We start from the raw sequence: 23,777 nt of genomic DNA on the forward strand, positions 1-23,777 counted from the left end.
GCATCTACATTACTGTACAGTCCTCTAGGAGTGGGAGCATCTACATTACTGTACAGTCCTCTAGGAGTGGGAGCATCTACATTCCTGTAGTCCTCTAAGAGTGGGAGCATCTACATTACTGTACAGTCCTCTAGGAGTGGGAGCAGCCCAGCTACGTTACTGCACAGTCCTCTAGGAGTAGGAGCAGCTACATTACTGTACAGTCCTCTAGGAGTGGGAGCAGCTACATTACTGTACAGTCCTCTAGGAGTGGGAGCAGCTACATTACTGTACAGTCCTCTAGGAGTGGGAGCAGCTACATTACTGTACAGTCCTCTAGGAGTGGGAGCAGCCCAGCTACGTTACTGCACAGTCCACTAGGATTGGGAGCATCTACATTACTGTACAGTTCTCTAGGAGTGGGAGCAGCCCAGCTACATTACTGCACAGTCCTCTAGGAGTGGGAGCATCTACATTACTGCAGAGTCCTCTAGGAGTGGGAGCAGCTACATTACTGCACAGTCCTCTAGGAGTGGGAGCATCTACATTACTGTACAGTCCTCTAGGAGTGGGAGCATCTACATTACTGTACAGTCCTCTAGGAGTGGGAGCATCTACATTCCTGTACAGTCCTCTAGGAGTGGGAGCATCTACATTACTGTACAGTCCTCTAGGAGTAGGAGCAGCTACATTACTGTACAGTCCTCTAGGAGTGGGAGCAGCCCAGCTACGTTACTGCACAGTCCTCTAGGAGTGGGAGCATCTACATTACTGTACAGTCCTCTAGGAGTAGGAGCAGCTACATTACTGTACAGTCCTCTAGGAGTGGGAGCAGCTACATTACTGTACAGTCCTCTAGGAGTGGGAGCAGCCCAGCTACGTTACTGCACAGTCCACTAGGATTGGGAGCATCTACATTACTGTACAGTTCTCTAGGAGTGGGAGCAGCAAAGCTATGTTACTGCACAGTCCTCTAGGAGTGGGAGCATCTACATTACTGTACAGTCCTCTAGGAGTGGGAGCATCTACATTACTGTACAGTCCTCTAGGAGTGGGAGCATCTACATTCCTGTAGTCCTCTAGGAGTGGGAGCATCTACATTACTGTACAGTCCTCTAGGAGTGGGAGCAGCCCAGCTACGTTACTGCACAGTCCTCTAGGAGTGGGAGCAGCTACATTACTGTACAGTCCTCTAGGAGTGGGAGCAGCTACATTACTGTACAGTCCTCTAGGAGTGGGAGCAGCTACATTACTGTACAGTCCTCTAGGAGTGGGAGCAGCCCAGCTACGTTACTGCACAGTCCTCTATGAGTGGGAGCATCTACATTACTGTACAGTCCTCTAGGAGTAGGAGCAGCTACATTACTGTACAGTCCTCTAGGAGTGGGAGCAGCTACATTCCTGTACAGTCCTCTAGGAGTAGGAGCAGCCCAGCTACGTTACTGCACAGTCCACTAGGATTGGGAGCATCTACATTACTGTACAGTTCTCTAGGAGTGGGAGCAGCAAAGCTATGTTACTGCACAGTCCTCTAGGAGTGGGAGCAGCCCAGCTACATTACTGCACAATCCTCTAGGAGTGGGAGCAGCTACATTACTGCACAGTCCTCTAGGAGTGGGAGCATCTACATTACTGTACAGTCCTCTAGGAGTGGGAGCATCTACATTACTGTACAGTCCTATAGGAGTGGGAGCATCTACATTACTGTACAGTCCTCTAGGAGTGGGAGCATCTACATTCCTGTAGTCCTCTAAGAGTGGGAGCATCTACATTACTGTACAGTCCTCTAGGAGTGGGAGCAGCCCAGCTACGTTACTGCACAGTCCTCTAGGAGTAGGAGCAGATACATTACTGTACAGTCCTCTAGGAGTGGGAGCAGCTACATTACTGTACAGTCCTCTAGGAGTGGGAGCATCTACATTACTGTACAGTTCTCTAGGAGTGGGAGCAGCTACATTACTGTACAGTCCTCTAGGAGTGGGAGCAGCTACATTACTGTACAGTCCTCTAGGAGTGGGAGCAGCTACATTACTGTACAGTCCTCTAGGAGTGGGAGCATCTACATTACTGTACAGTTCTCTAGGAGTGGGAGCAGCCCAGCTACGTTACTGCACAGTCCTCTAGGAGTGGGAGCAGCCCAGCTACATTACTGCACAGTCCTCTAGGAGTGGGAGCATCTACATTACTGCAGAGTCCTCTAGGAGTGGGAGCAGCTACATTACTGCACAGTCCTCTAGGAGTGGGAGCATCTACATTACTGTACAGTCCTCTAGGAGTGGGAGCATCTACATTACTGTACAGTCCTCTAGGAGTGGGAGCATCTACATTCCTGTACAGTCCTCTAGGAGTGGGAGCATCTACATTACTGTACAGTCCTCTAGGAGTGGGAGCAGCCCAGCTACGTTACTGCACAGTCCTCTAGGAGTGGGAGCATCTACATTACTGTACAGTCCTCTAGGAGTAGGAGCAGCTACATTACTGTACAGTCCTCTAGGAGTGGGAGCAGCTACATTACTGTACAGTCCTCTAGGAGTGGGAGCAGCCCAGCTACATTACTGCACAGTCCACTAGGATTGGGAGCATCTACATTACTGTACAGTTCTCTAGGAGTGGGAGCAGCAAAGCTATGTTACTGCACAGTCCTCTAGGAGTGGGAGCAGCCCAGCTACATTACTGCACAGTCCTCTAGGAGTGGGAGCATCTACATTACTGCAGAGTCCTCTAGGAGTGGGAGCAGCTACATTACTGCACAGTCCTCTAGGAGTGGGAGCATCTACATTACTGTACAGTCCTCTAGGAGTGGGAGCATCTACATTCCTGTAGTCCTCTAGGAGTGGGAGCATCTACATTACTGTACAGTCCTCTAGGAGTGGGAGCAGCCCAGCTACGTTACTGCACAGTCCTCTAGGAGTGGGAGCATCTACATTACTGTACAGTCCTCTAGGAGTGGGAGCAGCTACATTACTGTACAGTCCTCTAGGAGTGGGAGCAGCTACATTACTGTACAGTCCTCTAGGAGTGGGAGCAGCTACATTACTGTACAGTCCTCTAGGAGTGGGAGCAGCCCAGCTACGTTACTGCACAGTCCACTAGGATTGGGAGCATCTACATTACTGTACAGTTCTCTAGGAGTGGGAGCAGCCCAGCTACGTTACTGCACAGTCCTCTAGGAGTGGGAGCAGCCCAGCTACATTACTGTACAGTCCTCTAGGAGTGGGAGCATCTACATTACTGTACAGTCCTCTAGGAGTGGGAGCATCTACATTACTGTACAGTCCTCTAGGAGTGGGAGCATCTACATTCCTGTACAGTCCTCTAGGAGTAGGAGCAGCTACATTACTGTACAGTCCTCTAGGAGTGGGAGCAGCTACATTACTGTACAGTCCTCTAGGAGTGGGAGCAGCCCAGCTACGTTACTGCACAGTCCTCTAGGAGTGGGAGCATCTACATTACTGCACAGTCCTCTAGGAGTGGGAGCAGCTACATTACTGTACAGTCCTCTAGGAGTGGGAGAAGCTACGTTACTGCACAGTCCTCTAGGAGTGGGAGCATCTACATTACTGCACAGTCCTCTAGGAGTGGGAGCAGCTACATTACTGTACAGTCCTCTAGGAGTGGGAGAAGCTACGTTACTGCACAGTCCTCTAGGAGTGGGAGCAGCCCAGCTACATTACTGTACAGTCCTCTAGGAGTGGGAGCAGCTACAATACTGTACAGTCCTCTAGGAGTGGGAGCCACCCAATTAAGCTACTGTAAAGTCCTGTGGGAGTGGGAGCAGCCCAGTTACAGTAAAGTCCTGTGGGAGTGGGAGCAGCCCAGTTACTGTACAGTCCTCTAGGAGTGGGAGCAGCTACATTACTGCACAGTCCTCTAGGAGTGGGAGCATCTACATTCCTGTACAGTCCTCTAGGAGTGGGAGCAGCCCAGCTACGTTACTGCACAGTCCTCTAGGAGTAGGAGTGGGAGCATCTACATTACTGTACAGTCCTCTAGGAGTGGGAGCATCTACATTACTGTACAGTCCTCTAGGAGTGGGATCAGCTACATTACTGTACAGTCCTCTAGGAGTGGGAGCAGCCCAGCTACGTTACTGCACAGTCCACTAGGATTGGGAGCATCTACATTACTGTACAGTTCTCTAGGAGTGGGAGCAGCCCAGCTACGTTACTGCACAGTCCTCTAGGAGTGGGAGCAGCCCAGCTACATTACTGCACAGTCCTCTAGGAGTGGGAGCATCTACATTACTGCAGAGTCCTCTAGGAGTGGGAGCAGCTACATTACTGTACAGTCCTCTAGGAGTGGGAGCATCTACATTACTGTACAGTCCTCTAGGAGTGGGAGCATCTACATTACTGTACAGTCCTCTAGGAGTGGGAGCATCTACATTACTGTACAGTCCTCTAGGAGTGGGAGCATCTACATTCCTGTACAGTCCTCTAGGAGTAGGAGCAGCTACATTACTGTACAGTCCTCTAGGAGTGGGAGCAGCTACATTACTGTACAGTCCTCTAGGAGTGGGAGCAGCTACATTACTGCACAGTCCTCTAGGAGTGGGAGCATCTACATTACTGTACAGTCCTCTAGGAGTGGGAGCAGCCCAGCTACGTTACTGCACAGTCCTCTAGGAGTGGGAGCAGCTACATTACTGTACAGTCCTCTAGGAGTGGGAGCAGCTACGTTACTGCACAGTCCTCTAGGAGTGGGAGCAGCCCAGCTACATTACTGTACAGTCCTTTAGGAGTGGGAGGAGCTACATTACTGCACAGTCCTCTAGGAGTGGGAGCATCTACATTACTGTACAGTCCTCTAGGAGTGGGAGCATCTACATTACTGTACAGTCCTCTAGGAGTGGGAGCAGCTACATTACTGTACAGTCCTCTAGGAGTGGGAGCAGCTACATTACTGCACAGTCCTCTAGGAGTGGGAGCAGCCAAGCTACGTTACTGCACAATCCTCTAGGAGTGGGAGCAGCCCAGCTACGTTACTGCACAGTCCTCTAGGAGTGGGAGCATCTACATTACTGTACAGTCCTCTAGGAGTGGGAGCAGCCCAGCTACGTTACTGCACAGTCCTCTAGGAGTGGGAGCAGCTACATTACTGTACAGTCCTCTAGGAGTGGGAGCAGCCCAGCTACGTTACTGCACAGTCCTCTAGGAGTGGGAGCAGCTACATTACTGTACAGTCCTCTAGGAGTGGGAGAAGCTACGTTACTGCACAGTCCTCTAGGAGTGGGAGCAGCCCAGCTACGTTACTGTACAGTCCTCTAGGATTGGGAGCAGCTACATTACAGTACAGTCCTCTAGGAGTGGGAGCCTCCCAATTACGCTACTGTAAAGTACTGTGGGAGTAGCCCAGTTACTGTAAAGTCCTGTGGGAGATGCCCAGTTACTGTAAAGTCCTGTGGGAGTGGGAGCAGCCCAGTTACTGTAAAGTCCTGTGGGAGTTGGAGCAGCCCAGTTACTGTAAAGTCCTGTGGGAGTGGGAGAAGCCCAGTTACTGTAAAGTCCCGTGGGAGTGGGAGAAGCCCAGTTACTGTAAAGTCCCGTGGGAGTGGGAGCAGCCCAGTTACTGTAAAGTCCCGTGGGAGTGGGAGCAGCCCAGTTACTGTAAAGTCCCGTGGGAGTGGGAGCAGCCCAGTTACTGTAAAGTTCTGTAGGAGTGGGAGCAGCCCAGTTACTGTAATCTAGCCTGGGTACCAGACTGTTCAGCTATCATTCCACTCGCCACTCCTGTTTTTTGCCAAATCATTGCCAAAGACTTGGCAAATGACAGGAGTGGAAGGAATGAAAGCTAAACAGACTGGTACCCAAACTAAAAATCAATCCTCTATAACAAAGTATTCCATTCCATTAATTATATTCAACCATGCATGTTGCACTCTGAACCTTATGTTTCCAACGTTAGTGAGGATAATAAAATCTCCAATTATAGAAGTAGATTGATCCAATATGCTACTTTGCTCATCTGCAAAAGAGCAGGAACTCTAAAGCCGTTCTGATTATCCTCAGAGGCAGAAAATCAACAATGACTTCGCCATCATCACGCAGGTGCATTGCTAGCATCCAGTCGGGTCCCGGAATCATGAGCCATAAAATTGTCTGGAGACTTCCAAGCAGCCTAAGCAGAGGCGCGCGGCTTACCAAGCCTAGTTGCCAGCGCGAGCTGTGCATGATCTTCAACACACAGACGTGAGGATCTCATTATATTCACATAAAGGGTGATTTCAGTGTATTACAGATCAATGGGGACTGACTTACCGATACCAGGCGCTGAATAGATGAAGTACAATGCGGTGGTGGACAGTGAGAAGAGGAATATAAGCCCAAGGAATGACCTTCTCCGAAATCGCAGATGTGTCGGCATTATATAGTCGCAAAAACACGTAGACACGTTTTCTTCTTTACAATAGAGATAGGCTAACAGTAGGCCTCAAATCTCCTGAGCGTGTCCAGATGTAAACGCAATCCGCGAATAATCGGTTTTATTTGTCGACTGCAGCAGAGGATCTGCGGGAAAGATGAGTGGCCAGGCGAGTAGGAAGTCTAGCGAATAGAAAGACAGAATCGAAAGGTAAGACAGCTAAAGCCAGCTTTGATTCAGTTTAGAAGAAGTCCCAATGTGGAACAGCTAATCGCGACAATGCAGTCAAAACTGTCGGTGTCGTATTCAGTGGAAGGACATCATTAGCCTAGTCAGACGCTGGGGAACTCGGCCGCTCGGGCGGTGGTAGCCTACTATGGACGGAAAGCTACTAGCGTCTACCTTCCACAAAAAAATGTGCCATGCCTTTATGAGGAGGCGTCTACTTTCCCCATAGGGAGTGTGTGCAAACTCTTTCACTACGTCACTGATACTGATTGACTTTATGCAGTGGTGGAAAATGTACTCAATTGTCATTCTTGAGTAAAAGTAAAGATACCTTCATAGAAAATGACTGTTGAATGCCTTCTGTTTATGTATTTTTTAAAATAAAATAATAGCTCATCAGCATTGAGCTAAACCGAGTTAGCTCCGTTGTGACATCATATTTAGCTTACATTAATTGGACTATATCGTTTTTGGTATATTTTAGATGTCACTGTATTAGACTAAGCATAGGTGATTAAATTATGTTGAAATTGTGCTAGAATATAGTGGAGGCGTCGCCTGTTTTCTTTGCAACTTGCAGTAACAAAGTCAATAGTTGTTTAGTAGTCCGAAAATGTCGGAAACATAAACTTGCTTGACCATGCTGTAGGTCATGTAACTTTGTTACACATGCAATATGTTTTATGGACTTAACCGGAAATATGTCTCCGGTTTTGTGATGAAACAAAGGTGTGGTTGAATTTATTCTGCCATTGTCTTCTTATTGTCTCGGCCTTAGGCGTATATATCACGGTGTCAAGGCATACAGTAGGAACTAACAGGTTAAAGAGCAAACAACGCAATTATCCCAACACATAGGTTGTAATATGGCTTTTTTCCTGGCTTGCCTTCCCTGGTGATTTTACCCACGCACCACTACTGTTTGTGATTAATGATTCCGCCTGATCAGAGGAAGTAGGGATGACGAGATATATTGATAAGCGCATGAATCGGACCATCATTCTGTCCTGTCTGAGCATTCGAAATGTAACGTATACTTTTTGGTGTCAGGGAAAATGTATGCGGGTAAAAAGTACATATGTTCTTTAGGAATGTAGTGGAGTAAAAGTAAAAGTTGCAAAAAAAAATATGAATAGGAAAGTAAAGTACAGATACCGAAAAAAAATGAAAGGGCACTTTTCAACTTCATATTCATTATCTGCAACAACAAACTACTGTCTAAATATGTGAAAACTGAGCATTTCTACGTTTCATTTAAAAAAAATGTAGAGTTAAAAAGTTATCTGATGACATCATCAAAAATATTTTAAAAACAGTGATTTTTAAACACTGAGATTTGCGTTGACATGGGGAGCAAGAAAATATCCTATGGCTAGAAACTCGTTACAAGTTTTAGAAATCACTGATGTCATAAAAATCACAAAGGATTTTTTAGGCCTTATCATTTTAACCACAGATCATAGAAACACACTGGAATACGTTGCCTTTGGAAAGTATTCAGACCCCTTGAATTTTTTCACATTTTGTTAGTTTACAGCCTTATTCTAGAATTGATTAAATAGCTTTTCCCTCATCAATCTACCCCATAATGACAAAGCAAAAACAGATCTTTTGAATTTTAGCTAATATATATATAAACTGAACTGATATATATATATATATATATATATATATATATATAAACTGATATATATCAAATCAAATCAAATTTATTTATATAGCCCTTCGTACATCAGCTGATATCTCAAAGTGCTGTACAGAAACCCAGCCTAAAACCCCAAACAGCAAGCAATACAGGTGTAGAAGCACGGTGGCTAGGAAAAACTCCCTAGAAAGGCCAAAACCTAGGAAGAAACCTAGAGAGGAACCAGGCTATGTGGGGTGGCCAGTCCTCTTCTGGCTGTGCCGCAACATGGCCAAGATGTTCAAATGTTCATAAATGACCAGCATGGTCCAATAAGAATAAGGCAGAACAGTTGAAACTGGAGCAGCAGCACGGCCAGGTGGACTGGGGACAGCAAGGAGTCATCATGTCAGGTAGTCCTGAGGCATGGTCCTAGGGCTCAGGTCCTCCGAGAGAGAGAAAGAAAGAGAGAATTAGAGAGAGCACACTTAAATTCACACAGGACACCGAATAGGAGACTCCAGATATAACAAACTGACATATATAACATATACAGTTTACTTAATACTTTGTTGAAGAACCTTTGGCAGTGATTACAACCACAAGTCTTCTAGGGTATGACGCTACAAGCTTGGCACACCTGTATTTGGAGAGTTTCTCCCATTCGTCTCTTCATATCAACTCAAGCTCTGTCAGGTTGGATGGGGAGAGTGGCTGCACAGCTATTTTCTCTCCAGAGATGTTCGATCGGGTTAAAGTTCGGGCTCTGGCTGGGCCATTCAACGACATTCAGAGACTTATACCAAAGCAACTCCTGCGTTGTCTTGGCTGTGTGTTTAGTGTCGTTGTCCTGTTGATGCTGCCACCACCATGCTTCACCGTAGGGATGGTGCCAGGTTTCCTCCAGATGTGACATTTGGCATTCAGGCCAAAGAGTTCAATCTTAGTTTCATCAGACCAGAGAATCTTGTTTCTCATGGTCTGGGAGTCTTTTGGTGCCTTTGGCAAACTCCAAGCGGGCTGTCATGAGGTTTTTACTGAGGAGTTGCTTCCGTCCGATTGGTGTAGTGCTGCAGAGATGGTTGTATTTCTGGAAGGTTCTCCCATCTCCACAGAGGAACTCTATAGCTCTGTCAGAGTGAGCATTGGGTTCTTAGTCACCTCTCTGACCAAGGCCCTTCTCCCCCAATTTCTCAGTTTGGCCGGGTGGCCAGCTCTAGGAAGAGTCTTGGTGGTTCCAAACTTCTTCTATTTAAGAATGATGGAGTCCACTTTGTTCTTGGGGAACTTCAATGATGCAGAACTTTTTTTGGTACCCTTCCCCAGATCTGTGCCTCGACACAATCCTGTCTCGGAGCTCTACAGACAATTCCTTCGACCTCATGGCTTGGTTTTTGCTCTGACATGCACTGTCAACTGTGAGACCTTATATGCAGTTGAAGTCGGAAGTTTACATACACTTGTTTACATACACTTAGGTTGGAGTCATTAAAACTCGTTTTTCAACTACTCCACAAATTTCTTGTTAACAAACTATAGTTTTGGCAAGTTGGTTAGGACATCTACTTTGTGCATGACACAAGTAATTTTCCCAACAATTATTTACAGACAGATTATTTCACTTATAATCCACTGTATCACAATTCCAGTGGGTCAGAAGTTTACATACACTAAATTGACTGTGACTTTAAACAGCTTGGAAAATTCCAGAAAATGATGTCATGGCTTTAGAAGCTTTTGATAGGCTAATTGACATAATTTGAGTCAATTGGAGGTGTAGCTGTGGATGTATTTCAAGGCCTACCTTCAAACTCAGTGCCTCTTTGCTTGACATCATGGGGAAATCAAAAGAAATCAGCCAAGACCTCAGAAAAAAATGGTAGACCTCCACAAGTCTGGTTCATCCTTGGGAGAAATTTCCAAATGCTTGAAGGTACCACGTTCATCTGTACAAACAGTAGTACGCAAGTATAAACACCATGGGACCACAGAGCCGTCATAGCGCTCGGGAAGCAGACGCGCACTGTCTCCTACAGATGAACTTTGGTGCGAAAAGTGCAAATCAATCCCAGAACAATAGCAAAGGACCTTGTTAGGATACTGGAGGAAACAGGTACAAAAGTATCTATATCCACAGTAAAGAGTCCTATATCGATATAACCTGAAAGGCTGCTCAGCAAGGAAGAAGCCACTGCTCCAAAACCGCCATAAAAAAAGCCAGACTATGGATTGCAACTGCACATGTGGACAAAGGTCGTACTTTTTGGAGAAATATCCTCTGGTCTGATGAAACAAAAATACAACAGTTTGGCCATAATGACCATCATTATGTTTGGAGGAAAAAGGGGGAGGCTTGCAAGCCAAAGAACACCATCCCAACCGTGAAGCACGGGTGTGGCATCATTATGTTGTGGGGGTGCTTTGCTGCAGGAGGGACTGGTGCACTTCACAAACTAAATGGCATCATCAGTAAAGGAAAATGATGTGGATATACTGAAGCAACATCTCAAGACATCAGTCAGGAAGTTAAAGCTTGGTTGCAAATGGGTCTTCCAAATGGACAATGACCCCAAGCATACTTACAAAGTTATGGCAAAATGGCATAAGGACAACAAAGTCAAGGTATTGAAGTGGCCATCACAAAGCCCTGACCTCAATCCTATAGAACATTTGTGGGCAGAACTGAAAAAGCGTGTGCGAGCAAGGAGGCCTACAAACTTGACTCAGTTACGGCAGCTCTGTAAGGAACGTATTGTGGGACGCTTGTGGAAGGCTACCCGAAATGTTTGACCCAAGTTAAATAACTGTAGATAGCTGTGTGGCTTTCCAAATCATGTCCAATCAATTGAATTTACCACAGGTGGATTCCAATCAAGTTGTAGAAACAACTCAAGGATGATCATTGGCAACATGATGCACCTGAGTGCAATTTCGAGTCCCATACCAAAGGGTCTGAATTGTTTGGCAAACATTTCTACAACCCTGTTTTCTCTTCGTCATTATGGGGTATTGTGTGCAGATTGCAGAGAATTTGTTTTCATTTAATCCATTTTAGAAAAAGGCTGTAACTTAACAAAATGTGGAAAAAGTGAAGGGGTCTGAATACTTTCCGAAAGCACTGTACGTAGACACTGGTTTGGTGTTGGAGATAATTAACATGTGGCGGAGTTGCCCTTTAAGTAGTACTTCACAAAGTATTTTTACTTAAGTACTTTACTCCACTTATTTTATGCCAAGATGGAGGAGCCATTATAGCCCTAGACCAAAATGAAATAACAAAATATTAACAATATTGCCAGGATGGATGCAAAATGTATACTTTATTAGGTTTTATATTGTATCTTTATTCCCCAATATGTTTCATTACGCAATACATTTTCTATAAGATATAAAATAAAACATAAAGCCATGGTGTGCTCTTGTGGTACTCAATCCTAATATATTTATTGTGTGTGTATGTGTGTGTGTGTGTGTCTGTGAGAGAGAGAAAACATGTGACTGTGTGTGTGTGTGTGTGTGTGTGTGTGTGTGTGCATGCATGTAGCATATGTGTTTGTGCACATTTGTGTATCTGTTTATGTGCCAATGTGTGCATGGGTCTGTGATGGTCCTGTAGATAATGCATGGAAGTGAATATTTCCGCTTGCAAATTTGTAGAAATGTGCATTTTGGCATGTGTCGTGTAGACAATGTGAACATGTTGAGCACAAGGTCAGACCAGCCTATCCCTCAGAGTACGCTTTAAATAGATCATTTTGAGAGAAATGCCGGGGGATGGGGAACTATGGGAGAGATGTGCCCTGGGCCATGCCAAAGAGGAAATGGTAAAGGGAGAAAAAGAGTAGTGTTGGTGTGTGCGTGATCACCCCAAGCCACACAGTCAGACACCACCTACATTCATAACTTCTGCCTTAGGCATGGCTCAGCACAAACCAGGCATTCAAATGTTGGCTACCGTAATTTGACTGGAAACCAACAGCATCCTGATTTAAATGGCAGGCCTGATGGTACAAAGAAGCAGTGAGCATCTGGTTTAATTTAATGTAAGACCCATTGAATGTGGAACAATGGGCAGTGTGGGGCTGGGCTGAAGATTGCCTTTCATTGTTTGTAGGTCTATCAAACATGTTCATTTCAATAGTTATTTTACTGACTATTGAAAATTAATTGATGTTTCGAATCTGACATTCACCCCAATGCCACTAGTCTCGAATTTTATCCATGTAAAATAGACTAGGCCTACTCTTTCCAGTCCAGTCGCTATATAATGCAGGACGGCTCTTTCTTCAGAAACTACAAATCCCGTGAAAAATCATATCTTATTGCAATTTATTTATTTAAATCTTATTTGACCTTTATTTAACTAGGCAAGTCAGTTAAGAACTAATTCTAATTTCCAATGATGGCCTAGGAACAGTGGGTTAACAGGGGCAGATCGACAGATATTTTACCTTGTCAGCTCCGGGATTCGAGGGAAATTATAGGAAATTACCTGAAGGCAAAGCCCATAAACCACTCTAAATATTCAAGTCGATGTGAAGATAGTACAGTGTGGTTGTTGATATTACTATTTTTAGCGATTCTATATTTTATATCCATAAATCAGCACATAAAATGATCTAGTCAATTTGAAGACCTTCCTGGTGGCACGTAAAAACTACAACTCCCTGCTAGTTCAAACAGGAAGCAGAGTTGTGATGTGGCCAACATGCGATGAAACAGAAATGGATGTGCAAGTATTTTCTCTTAAAACCATCGCTTTGCTGTTTTAAAAGCATTATTTGAAGAATGAAAGGCTCCGCGTATCATCTTGTTATTTGTCTTTTGTTGACGTGGCCAAATTTGTTCACGACAGAACGAGTTGAGAGACAAAAATCGTTGTTAGATTTGCACGACAGAGACGATGTTGGATTGGAACAGGATCATACAATTATTCCTGATGACAACAAAAAATCCTCGAGAAACGAAGGAAATATAGCTGCTGCCAACCCTCAACAAGACGGCCACGCAGAGCAATCAACCAGGTTTGATTATAGCTTTTTAATGCGTTGCCCTTGACTGCAACTGGTGAAACAGCTGTCGTTATTCGAGGATGACGTTTGTAGAGCAAGGATAGGGGTAGCTGACTAAACTCCACTCCATGGTGATGTAGTTAGAGTTCATCAGACACTTCCTTCACAACGGAGTTTATTCGGCTACGGTCATGTTTGGTAGGCCAAGGTGACCCATTGCATACTCTTGGTAGCCTAGCTAAAATGTAGTCTTGTATGCTTCCTCCTCAAGCCTGGGGATGAGGTTACCTAAAATGTAATGTCAGTAACGATATTCCTTTACATTGAGACACATTCTTATCACACAGGATAAAAACACACATTGACAAATTACTCTCAAATGACACCCATGTACACAGGCATAAAGCAGGCTGCACTATGCCTGACCAGAGCCAGGTGCACTTCTGTTTTAGCCATAGGATGTCATTTGATAGCCTATTTACCCACGTGTCTCAAAATGATAACTCTTATTCTGTCTCCTTGTTCCAGCCTGTTAAATGACACAGATAACTCCAGTAATGACACCCTCCACGCTACCACTGTGGGTGTCAAGGCAACCCCTAAGCCAACCCCGAAGCCCATCCTGCCAGGTGCTGGGGTCAAGGCCCAGGAGGAGGAACAGTCTAGTGGGATGACCATATTCTTCAGCCTACTGGTCATCGGTCAGTAGTGTCGGTCTTCTGCATATTTTTATTATTATTTTTATTAAAGCGCCTATGGATTTTGAATAAAAAACATATTTAAAAAAATGTAGAGAGAAGAAAGTACTAAATTGTATTGCCTATATTCCATGTTCATGGCTCTATCCATACCCCATCATTGCAACACTAAAACTCTACCACTCCCTCCGATTAGGGGGATCCCTTCACTACATTTAATCCATAGATTGGCCTTTGGAGGAAGGATTGTTGACATATGTTTGACATTTGTATCTTAAAGCATAATGTAGAAGTAATTAATTGAAGTGGGAGCATAATGCTGTATGGATTAAATTGTGACAATCCATAAAATCATGGTCCTTTTTGTTCTAGTTTCATTCGAATCACCCATTAGTAGTGTTTTGGAGGAAGCAAGGAATGGATGATGGGGAATGATGTGGCAGCACTTCAGACAATCTAAAGAGGACATAAGCCTACATGTTCTGCCTCTTAGGAATTCCAGTCCTCTGCATTAGTATTGACTAGTGCAGCCTCCAGAGTTCGAAAATATATTCTAAATCAGACGACCAGTGTTTCCCAAATGGTGGGTCAGTCAGAGGTTGTGGCTGAATCATTTTGTCAAGGCTTAGGACTGGATCCTAGACTGGTTCTTAAACTAGATATAGCATATTTGTTGTGTTAACTCAGTGGGTCACAAGTACATAAAGGTTTAGTTGCAATGTCGGCCGAGCACAATAAAAAAATATCAATATAATCAATTCAACAATACCAAATACTCTCACGTTGCATCTGCAAAACAATTGTATTGTATTTGAGGCTCTGTCAGGAAAGCTAGCCTTCACAATGCTTAACACTTCCTTGAGCTGCCAATTCATCTTTGGTGAAAGTCAATCTTTAAGTGAGGTGTTTAAATGGTTTGAGTGCTTCCTTATTCCTAAATACTCGTTAGTCTATTGGCTACACTACAGCTTTCAGGAAATGACTCAAGACCCACAATCATTAGTCTAGCTCATTAGTAAAAGGGAAAACCAAAGTGTTTGGTCCACAGATTGATGCAAGCGTTGTACCCTGACAGTTTTCAACTTTTTGTTTTCACAACACACAAATGGAAGCAGTGTTGATCAGCACAATTCAGTATGTGGATTCCCAGCACTTTGGGAGATAAGAGGTTAGACGTTTGATGCTGTGAACAGTCTGACTTGGGAGTCTGGACTTCGGTGGTTGGACACTATTTGGATGTTCAGCTAAGTTGATTATTGCAGATTAGTTTATGTTGGTCTAACCACATGGATTGGTTCCATTTGAAATAAAATAGTGAAATTAACCAAAAATGCATTTAAGTTATTATAGCTTAAATGCATTTTTGGTTTTCTTGAAGTCAAATTGTTTGGATGCTCTCAAATACACATATTTTGTCAATTTTTAACGTGTGATCTTAACTATGTTTCATTCCCACATTGACACTGTCCCATTGTATCGGTTTTCTCAGGTATCTGCATCATATTGGTGCACCTGCTTATTAAGTTCAAACTACATTTTCTACCGGAGAGTGTGGCTGTTGTGTCCTTAGGTAAGTACCACGTGTGATGTGCAATCTGTCATACTACTTTAGGTTCATACTGTTTGAGCACTCATTGGATTGGACCTAAATCTTTTTTCTTGTCTTACAATTAGTTTTTATTAATTTATTACACCATTATTTCTGTCTCCCAACCCCGGTTGGGCTGTATGTCAGATATCTCCATTTTAGATCTTTGCAAGGGCACGGCATCTGAAACAGAAATAGCCTTGCAGGTTGACAGAGTAGAATAGATGCTTGTGTAAGATATTACACAGAGAACACATCTAGATGGAGAAGATGGTCATTTCCCAGATTGAAGTTTTTCTGGAGAGGAAATAGTGTTGTATAATTAAGCAATAAGGCCCGTGGGGGGTTTGTTATATGCCCAATATACCACGGCTATGGGCTGTTCTTATGCACGACACAACGCGGCGTGCCTGGATTCAGCCCTTAGCTGTGGTATATTGGCCATATACCACAAACTCTGAGGTGCCTTATCGCTATTATAAACTGGTTACCAACGTAATTAGAGCAGTAAAAATAAATGTTGTCATACCTGTGGTATGTACTCTGATATACCACGGCTGTCAGCCAGTCAGCATTCAGGGATCGAACCACCCAGTTTATAATGCATGTCGCACACACACCACACACAAACTAACCCCTTTCCCCTGTGCCCAAGGGGACTTCCACAAAGAAATGTTATTAGACAATAGCTTTCTTATTCTTTTAAAGATAATACATTAATTCCCTACTTGGTATTAACATCCACACACTGATGGTCTTTAGGAGTTGGTATTTCCATTTCAAGGAGATGTGGCCTTTTCTTAGTTTTGATAATGTGAGACCTTTAAAACTGTCATGGAGATGAGTTTTTTTTATGTGTTGGTGAACTCTTAATGATATCTTGTGGTTGTCTTTCTCTTCCAGGGATCCTGATGGGAGGCTTCATAAAGATCATTGAGTTTCATGAGCTAGCTAATTGGAAGGTACACTACACACTTTGCTGTAAATGTTTAATTCCTGCTTGTTGAATAGAGTCCCTTAAAAGGGCCTTTTATTCTAGGAGTAGACTGATTAATCATGCACAGAATATGTGAATGTTTGAGATGTCTTGTTTTTACAACTTTCTTAGTGTCTGCCCCAGGTTCCCAGTATCCGTGCGTCTGCCCCAGGTTCCCAGTACCCGTGCGTCTGCCCCAGTACCCGTGCGTCTGCCCCAGGTTCCCAGTACCCGTGCGTCTGCCCCAGGTTCCCAGTACCCGTGCGCCTGCCCCAGTACCCGTGCGCCTGCCCCAGTACCCGTGCGCCTGCCCCAGTACCCGTGCGCCTGCCCCAGTACCCGTGCGCCTGCCCCAGTACCCGTGCGCCTGCCCCAGTACCCGTGCGCCTGCCCCAGTACCCGTGCGCCTGCCCCAGTACCCGTGCGCCTGCCCCAGTACCCGTGCGCCTGCCCCAGTACCCGTGCGCCTGCCCCAGTACCCGTGCGCCTGCCCCAGTACCCGTGCGCCTGCCCCAGTACCCGTGCGCCTGCCCCAGTACCCGTGCGCCTGCCCCAGTACCCGTGCGCCTGCCCCAGTACCCGTGCGTCTGCCCCAGTACCCGTGCGTCTGCCCCAGTACCCGTGCGTCTGCCCCAGTACCCGTGCGTCTGCCCCAGTACCCGTGCGCCTGCCCCAGTACCCGTGCGCCTGCCCCAGTACCCGTGCGCCTGCCCCAGTACCCGTGCGCCTGCCCCAGTACCCGTGCGCCTGCCCCAGTACCCGTGCGCCTGCCCCAGGTTCCCAGTACCCGTGCGCCTGCCTCAGTACCCGTGCGCCTGCCCCAGGTTCCCAGTACCCGTGCGCCTGCCCCAGGTTCCCAGTACCCGTGCGCCTACCCCAGGTTCCCAGTACCCGTGCGCCTGCCCCAGGTTCCCAGTACCCGTGCGTCTGCCCCAGGTTCCCAGTACCCGTGCGTCTGCCCCAGGTTCCCAGTACCCGTGCGCCTGCCCCAGTACCCGTGCGCCTGCCCCAGTACCCGTGCGCCTGCCCCAGGTTCCCAGTACCCGTGTGTCATAAAAAGTGATTCATGCTTCAAGACAGCCCCTCAATTTGTTTAACCCAATCTGGGGCCAACCTAAACCATTCCATGTCTGATATACGCACGGTCTTGTTGTTTACTGTGTGACGGTGACTCAACCTTCAGTATCTGAGAGTTATTTCATGAGTCTCTCACGCTCCTACTCTTTCTCTATCTTTTTATTCACCTCTCTTTTCTCTGTCTGCCCTCTCACTCCCTGGCCCCTCTTTTTGCTTTTCCTGCTCATCTCTGTCCCTCTTCTGTCTTTCCTCCTCTTTCTCTTTCCCCATGTGGCCCCTGGTCCTCCAGAGCTGGTACTGGTGGCAGACTTTGCGTGGATTGGATTGCCAGATAGGGGTCTTTGGGATGCCGTTTCTCACTTACTGTAGTTGTGATCCATGCGTACTGGTTCGAATCCCCATATCCACAGTGCTAACCTCACACTGAGCTGTTTCTTTGGCACTACCCCCCCAGGACCATGCTGCTAACTGCCAAGGCCACACTCTATCAACCCCTCAGGCAATGACATCCTGTCTTCCCTGGCTATGCTCTCATCCTTTTCCATTCATCCCTCTATCTCTCTTCTCCAACATGTCTACTTTTCCCTTATGTGCTTCCCTCCTGTTATCCTTTCACTCGCTGCCTCCTTCTCCCATTTCTACTTCTCCCATTTCTACTTCTTCTCCCGTTTCTACTGCTCCTCCCGTTTCTACTGCTCCTCCCGTTTCTACTGCTCCTCCTGTGTCATTTCTTTGCCGGCAGTCCTTTTGTTGTCTCTTCCCTTATGTCCTTTCCTCCTCCACTACAACATGTTGTCTCTTCCCTTATGTCCTTTCCTCCTCCACTACAACATGTTGTCTCTTCCCTTATGTCCTTTCCTCCTCCACTACAACATGTTGTCTCTTCCCTTATGTCCTTTCCTCCTCCACTCCAACATGTTGTCTCTTCCCTTATGTCCTTTCCTCCTCCACTACAACATGTTGTCTCTTCCCTTATGTCCTTTCCTCCCCCACTCCAACATGTTGTCTCTTCCCTTATGTCCTTTCCTCCTCCACTCCAACATGTTGTCTCTTCCCTTATGTCCTTTCCTCCTCTCACTCCAACATGTTGTCTCTTCCCTTATGTCCTTTCCTCCTCCACTCCAACATGTTGTCTCTTCCCTTATGTCCTTTCCTCCTCCACTCCAACATGTTGTCTCTTCCCTTATGTCCTTTCCTCCTCCACTCCAACATGTTGTCTCTTCCCTTATGTCCTTTTCTTCCCCCACTCCAACATGTTGTCTCTTCCCTAATGTCCTTTCCTCCTTCACTCCAACATGTTGTCTTTTCCCTTATGTCCTTTCCTCCTCTCACTCCAACATGTTGTCTCTTCCCTTATGTCCTTTCCTCCTCCACTCCAACATGTTGTCTCTTCCCTTATGTCCTTTCCTCCTCTCACTCCAACATGTTGTCTCTTCCCTTATGTCCTTTCCTCCTCCACTCCAACATGTTGTCTCTTCCCTTATGTCCTTTCCTCCTTCACTCCAACATGTTGTCTTTTCCCTTATGTCCCTTCCTCCTCCACTCCAACATGTTGTCTCTTCCCTTATGTCCGTTCCTCCTCCACTCCAACATGTTGTCTCTTCCCTTATGTCCTTTCCTCCTCCACTCCAACATGTTGTCTCTTCCCTTATGTCCTTTCCTCCTCCACTCCAACATGTTGTCTCTTCCCTTATGTCCTTTCCTCCTCCACTCCAACATGTTGTCTCTTCCCTTATGTCCTTTCCTCCTCCACTCCAACATGTTGTCTCTTCCCTTATGTCCTTTCCTCCTCTCTCCTCATCCATAAATCCATCTCCCCTCTGCAGCATGTGTAGTTTCTGTTCCTTTTGTTCTTCCCTGGCAGTCCTTTTTTTAACTAGGCAAGTCAGTTAAGAACAAATTCTTATTTACAATGGCGGCCAAACCCGGACGACGGGACTCCCAATGGGACTCCCAACCTATGGGACTCCCAATCTTGGCCGGATGTGGCACAGTCTGGATTCGAACCAGGGACTGTAATGATGCCTCTTGCACCGACATGCACTGCCTTAGACATCTGCTCCACTCGGTAGGACAAGAACTCTTGACCATCAGATCGGATGTTACCTAGCCCAATTCTGCCTTCTACTTCGACTCATCTGCCCTGGGCTCTCTGCAATTCCAACCCAATTTCTGGGCTACCCAAGAGAAAATGTACTTATAGTCACGTAATAATAAGATGGATGACCTCAGATCGCGGATTTGCTACCAACGGGACTCTCGGAATTGCAATATTCTATGTTTTTCAGAAACCGGTGCGTCAAGTCTGACACCAACCGGCTCTTGAACAGCTTCTATTCCCAAGCAATACGACTGATAAATAGATAACAAAATGGCTACACAGACTGAGTTTACCTTGTAACTTCATTGACCTTTTATTTCAGTATTTGCACTGTCTCTATGCGCACAGTGCATTTGGAAAGTATTCAGACCCCTTCCCTTTTTCACATTTTGTTGCCTTATTCTAAAATGAATTAAATATTTTCAATCTACACAATACCCCTTAATGACAAATCGAAAACAGATTTTTAGGAATGTTATTAAATGTATTAAAAATAAATAACATAAATTCCTTATTTACCTAAGTATTCAGATCCTATGAGACTCGAAATTGATCTCAGCTGCATCCTGTTTCCATTGATCATCCTTGAGATGTTTCTACAACTTGATTTGAGTCCAACTGTGGTAAATTCCATTAATTGGATATGATTTGGAAAGGCACGTACCTGTCTATAAAAGAACCCACAGTTGACAGTGCAAGGACCAAGCCATGAGGTCGGAGGAAGGATTGTGTCGGCACAGGTCTGGGGAAGGGTACCACAAAATGTCTACAGCATTGAATGTCCACAAGAACACAGTGGCCTCCATTATTCTTAAATGGAAGAAGTTTGGAACCACCAAGACTCTTCCGAGAGCTGGCTGCCCGGCCAAAGTGAGCAATCGGGGGAGAAGGGCCTTGGTCAGGGAGGTGACCAAGAACCCGATGGTCACTCTGACAGAGCACACATCCAAGACAATGCAGGAGTGGCTTTGGGGCAAGTCTCAATGTCCTTGAGAGGCCCAGCCAGAGCCCGGACTTGAACCCGATCTAACATCTCTGGAAAGATCTGTTTAAATATTTGCGCAGCACTGCTCCCCATCCAACGTGACAGATCTTGAGAGGATATGCAGAGAAGAATGGGAGAAACTCCCCAAATACAGGTGTGCCAAGCTTGTGTCATACCTGAGAAGACTCGAGGCTGTATACGCTGCCAAAAGTGCTTCAACAATGTACAGAGTAAAGGGTCTGAATATTTCCGTTTTTTATTTATAATAAATTTGCAAATGTTTCTAAAAACCTGGTTTAGCTTTGTCATTATGGGGTATTGTGTGTAGATTGAGATTTTTTAAATTGAATCCATTGTAGAATAAGGCTGTAACGTAACAAAGTGGAAAAAGTCAAGGGGTCTGAATACTTTCCAAAGGCACTGTACATTTTATAGTGACTCTGCACACCCACTCGCATACAAGCTGCTGCTACTCTGTTTATCTTATATCCTGTTTTCTCGTCACCTTACCCCTATACATACCTACCTACCTCCATCACTCCAGTATCCCTGCACATGTAATATGGTATTGGAACTGACTTTTAAAATATTTCCTCTATGTAGTATGCTTACTTTGTGTGTGTGTGTGTGTGTGTGTGTGTGTGTGTGTGTGTGTGTGTGTATGTATGTATTTTTGTTTTGTTTGCTGACAAACAAAATGCCTTCCTTGCTGAGTTTGCAAGGAAGGCATTTCACTGTACTTGTGCATGTGACATTAAACATGTGAAACTAAAATTGCATTAGAAGATTTAACTAATTAACTGAACTAGAAACAGTTCCTAATTCTTATCCAGAATATAAAGCGTCAGTCTATCTACTTCCTCTTATGTAGAGTGGTGACACAATGTACCTTAGTAGTCAAGCCTTATGACTAATCAACCTGCTCTATGGTCGGGATTAGATAGACCTGTTTGCTCAGAAATCTGCTTTGCATGTCCAAACTGCCCTGTCAGCACAAAGCAGACAGGTTAGCCTAGTAAAAACAAATTACAACATCAAAGATCCACCACCATATTTTACAGTAGGGATGAGCTATTTTCTGCATATGCATTGTTCTTTTGAGGCCAAGCCCTCCTCTGGTGTGCGGTGGGTTTGAGTATATCTCTAATTTCTTGTCATATGACCATTAGCACTGTTTCCAATCCAAGTGCCAATGCCGTTTCGCACCGCCTGGAGTTTATGTTCAGATGACAGGAAAAAGAGCTGTTTGGCAGAAAATACCTCATCCCTACTGTAAAATATGGTGGTGGATCTTTATGGGGCTGTTTTGCTTCCACTGGGCCTGGGGCCCTTGTTAAGGTCAATGGCATCATGAAATTTATCAAGTACCAGGACATTTTTATCCCAAAACCTGGTTGCCTCTGCCAGGAGGCTGAAACTTGGCCTCAAGTTATCTTCCAGCAAGATAATAACCCAAAGCACACGTCAAAATCCACAAAGAAATAGTTAATTAACCACAAAATCAACATTTTGCGATCTCCATCTCCGGACTTGAACCCTATTGAAAACCTGTGGTTTGAAGAGGGCAGTCCATAAGTACAGATGAAGGTTTTCAAGGATCTGGAAAGATTCTGTATGGTTGAATGGTCTAATATCCCTCCCAAAGTTTTCTCCAATCTCATAAAACATGATAGAAACTCTGTATCGTTATCCTCACAAGGGGAGGGTTCTGGAGTATTGAAAACAGGGGATCCTACTTCTTAGTCTCTCTCTGAGTGATTTGTATTATAATTTGTATTTTATTTTTTTAGCAAGCAATATAGCTCAGTATTTGTATCATTTATTTTAAACTTCTGTGCCCCACTGGATATGGTATTCAGGTTGACTATGTATAACAATAATATGATTGTACACACTTAGTTACACCTGAATCACTAACATGCCGTACTTACTGTCACGCATGTTGATATTCATAGTCGGCATCGATATAGTGGGGCGATTTACAATCCCCACACACAACGTAATGCAACAGCACATGACGCCTACTCCTGATCCAGGAGCCCAGACAATTTAGCTGAGAGCCAACAATGATTTCATTATATCCCATTAACCTAACGTAGCAGGTGTACAAGAAACGCCTGAGCGGAATCCCCACATCCGGTTTTCAGGGGAAACGGAAGCTTGGTTGAAGATGCTGTATCCCTGGAAAACCGGATGTTTCCCCCCCGCATAAATGATGAGAAAGAGGTCACAGGTCAGGGTACAGTGTGAGTCAGATAAAGTACCATAAATCTGAGTATGTACGTTATGTATGCATGAGTAGTTTTATAGACGTGTGTGCCCCTGAGGGGCTTATCATGTGCGTCATGGTGGTGCTAGGCTAGGTCAAACTCAGTCTTGTGCCTCTAAGGGGAGCCTCACTATGATTCATTAGTGTGTGTGTGTGTGAAGCTCTCTTGAAGTTGAAGTGAAATGTGTTTTGACAAATCGAGGTCTGTTGCTAACTTATGTAGGCCCTCTTTCCTGTCTCATCTCTCCTTCTCTTTTCATTTTCTCTCATCCTTTCCACTCCTCGCTCCCACTGACTGCAGTCACCTGAATTCTTTTGTTGCAAAAAATCATTGCTAAAGATGAAACGAGGTTGTTAACCACCATGTCTCCTGATAGGAAGAGGAGATGTTTCGTCCCAACATGTTCTTCCTGCTGCTTCTGCCGCCCATCATCTTCGAATCAGGATACTCTCTACATAAGGTTTGTGTGTACTTGCGTACGTGTGTGTTTCTGTGTGTTTACGAGCGTGTGTCTACGTGTGTTTCCTCTTGGTGTATTGGGATATTTGGTGCTCATCTTTCCACCTCCATGTGTTCTGGTTGCCAGGGTAACTTCTTCCAGAACATTGGTTCCATCACACTGTTTGCTGTCATTGGGACAGCCATCTCTGCCTTCATCGTAGGTGGAGGGATCTACTTCCTAGGACAGGTGAGGCTTCTAGAACTCTATAGGGTTGTGGAGTCCCCCACCATTCCTGGGACAGGTGAGGCTTCTGGAACTCTCTAGGGTTGTTGGGTCCCCTGCAATTCCTGGGACCGATGGGCTTCTAGAACTCTCTATTTCCCCATTCCACATCTGTTTTAGCTAATCCACCACCAGGGATTTACTGATGAGTAGTT

General features: G+C 45.2%; 2 protein-coding genes across 2 annotated transcripts in view; one reads left to right on the top strand and one right to left on the bottom strand.

Moving 5' to 3' along the window:
- Nucleotides 1-6,520, bottom strand: part of LOC139368867 (UDP-Gal:betaGlcNAc beta 1,4- galactosyltransferase, polypeptide 5) — a 67,314-nt gene extending 60,794 nt beyond the window's left edge. The window contains exon 1 of the mRNA XM_071108309.1: nt 6,237-6,520. Within this exon, the coding sequence (XP_070964410.1) occupies nt 6,237-6,342 (106 nt within the window). The 5' untranslated portion in view covers nt 6,343-6,520. The remainder of the gene's footprint in view (nt 1-6,236) is intronic.
- A 6,343-nt stretch (nt 6,521-12,863) lies between these two features.
- Nucleotides 12,864-23,777, top strand: part of LOC139368869 (solute carrier family 9 member 8) — a 40,467-nt gene continuing 29,553 nt past the window's right edge. The window contains exons 1-6 of the mRNA XM_071108310.1: nt 12,864-13,215; nt 13,732-13,904; nt 15,391-15,471; nt 16,393-16,451; nt 23,275-23,358; nt 23,485-23,586. Of these exons, the coding sequence (XP_070964411.1) occupies nt 12,980-13,215; nt 13,732-13,904; nt 15,391-15,471; nt 16,393-16,451; nt 23,275-23,358; nt 23,485-23,586 (735 nt within the window). The 5' untranslated portion in view covers nt 12,864-12,979. The remainder of the gene's footprint in view (nt 13,216-13,731; nt 13,905-15,390; nt 15,472-16,392; nt 16,452-23,274; nt 23,359-23,484; nt 23,587-23,777) is intronic.

This window comes from Oncorhynchus clarkii, chromosome 16 (assembly GCF_045791955.1).
Source record: "Oncorhynchus clarkii lewisi isolate Uvic-CL-2024 chromosome 16, UVic_Ocla_1.0, whole genome shotgun sequence".
NCBI lineage: Eukaryota > Metazoa > Chordata > Actinopteri > Salmoniformes > Salmonidae > Oncorhynchus > Oncorhynchus clarkii.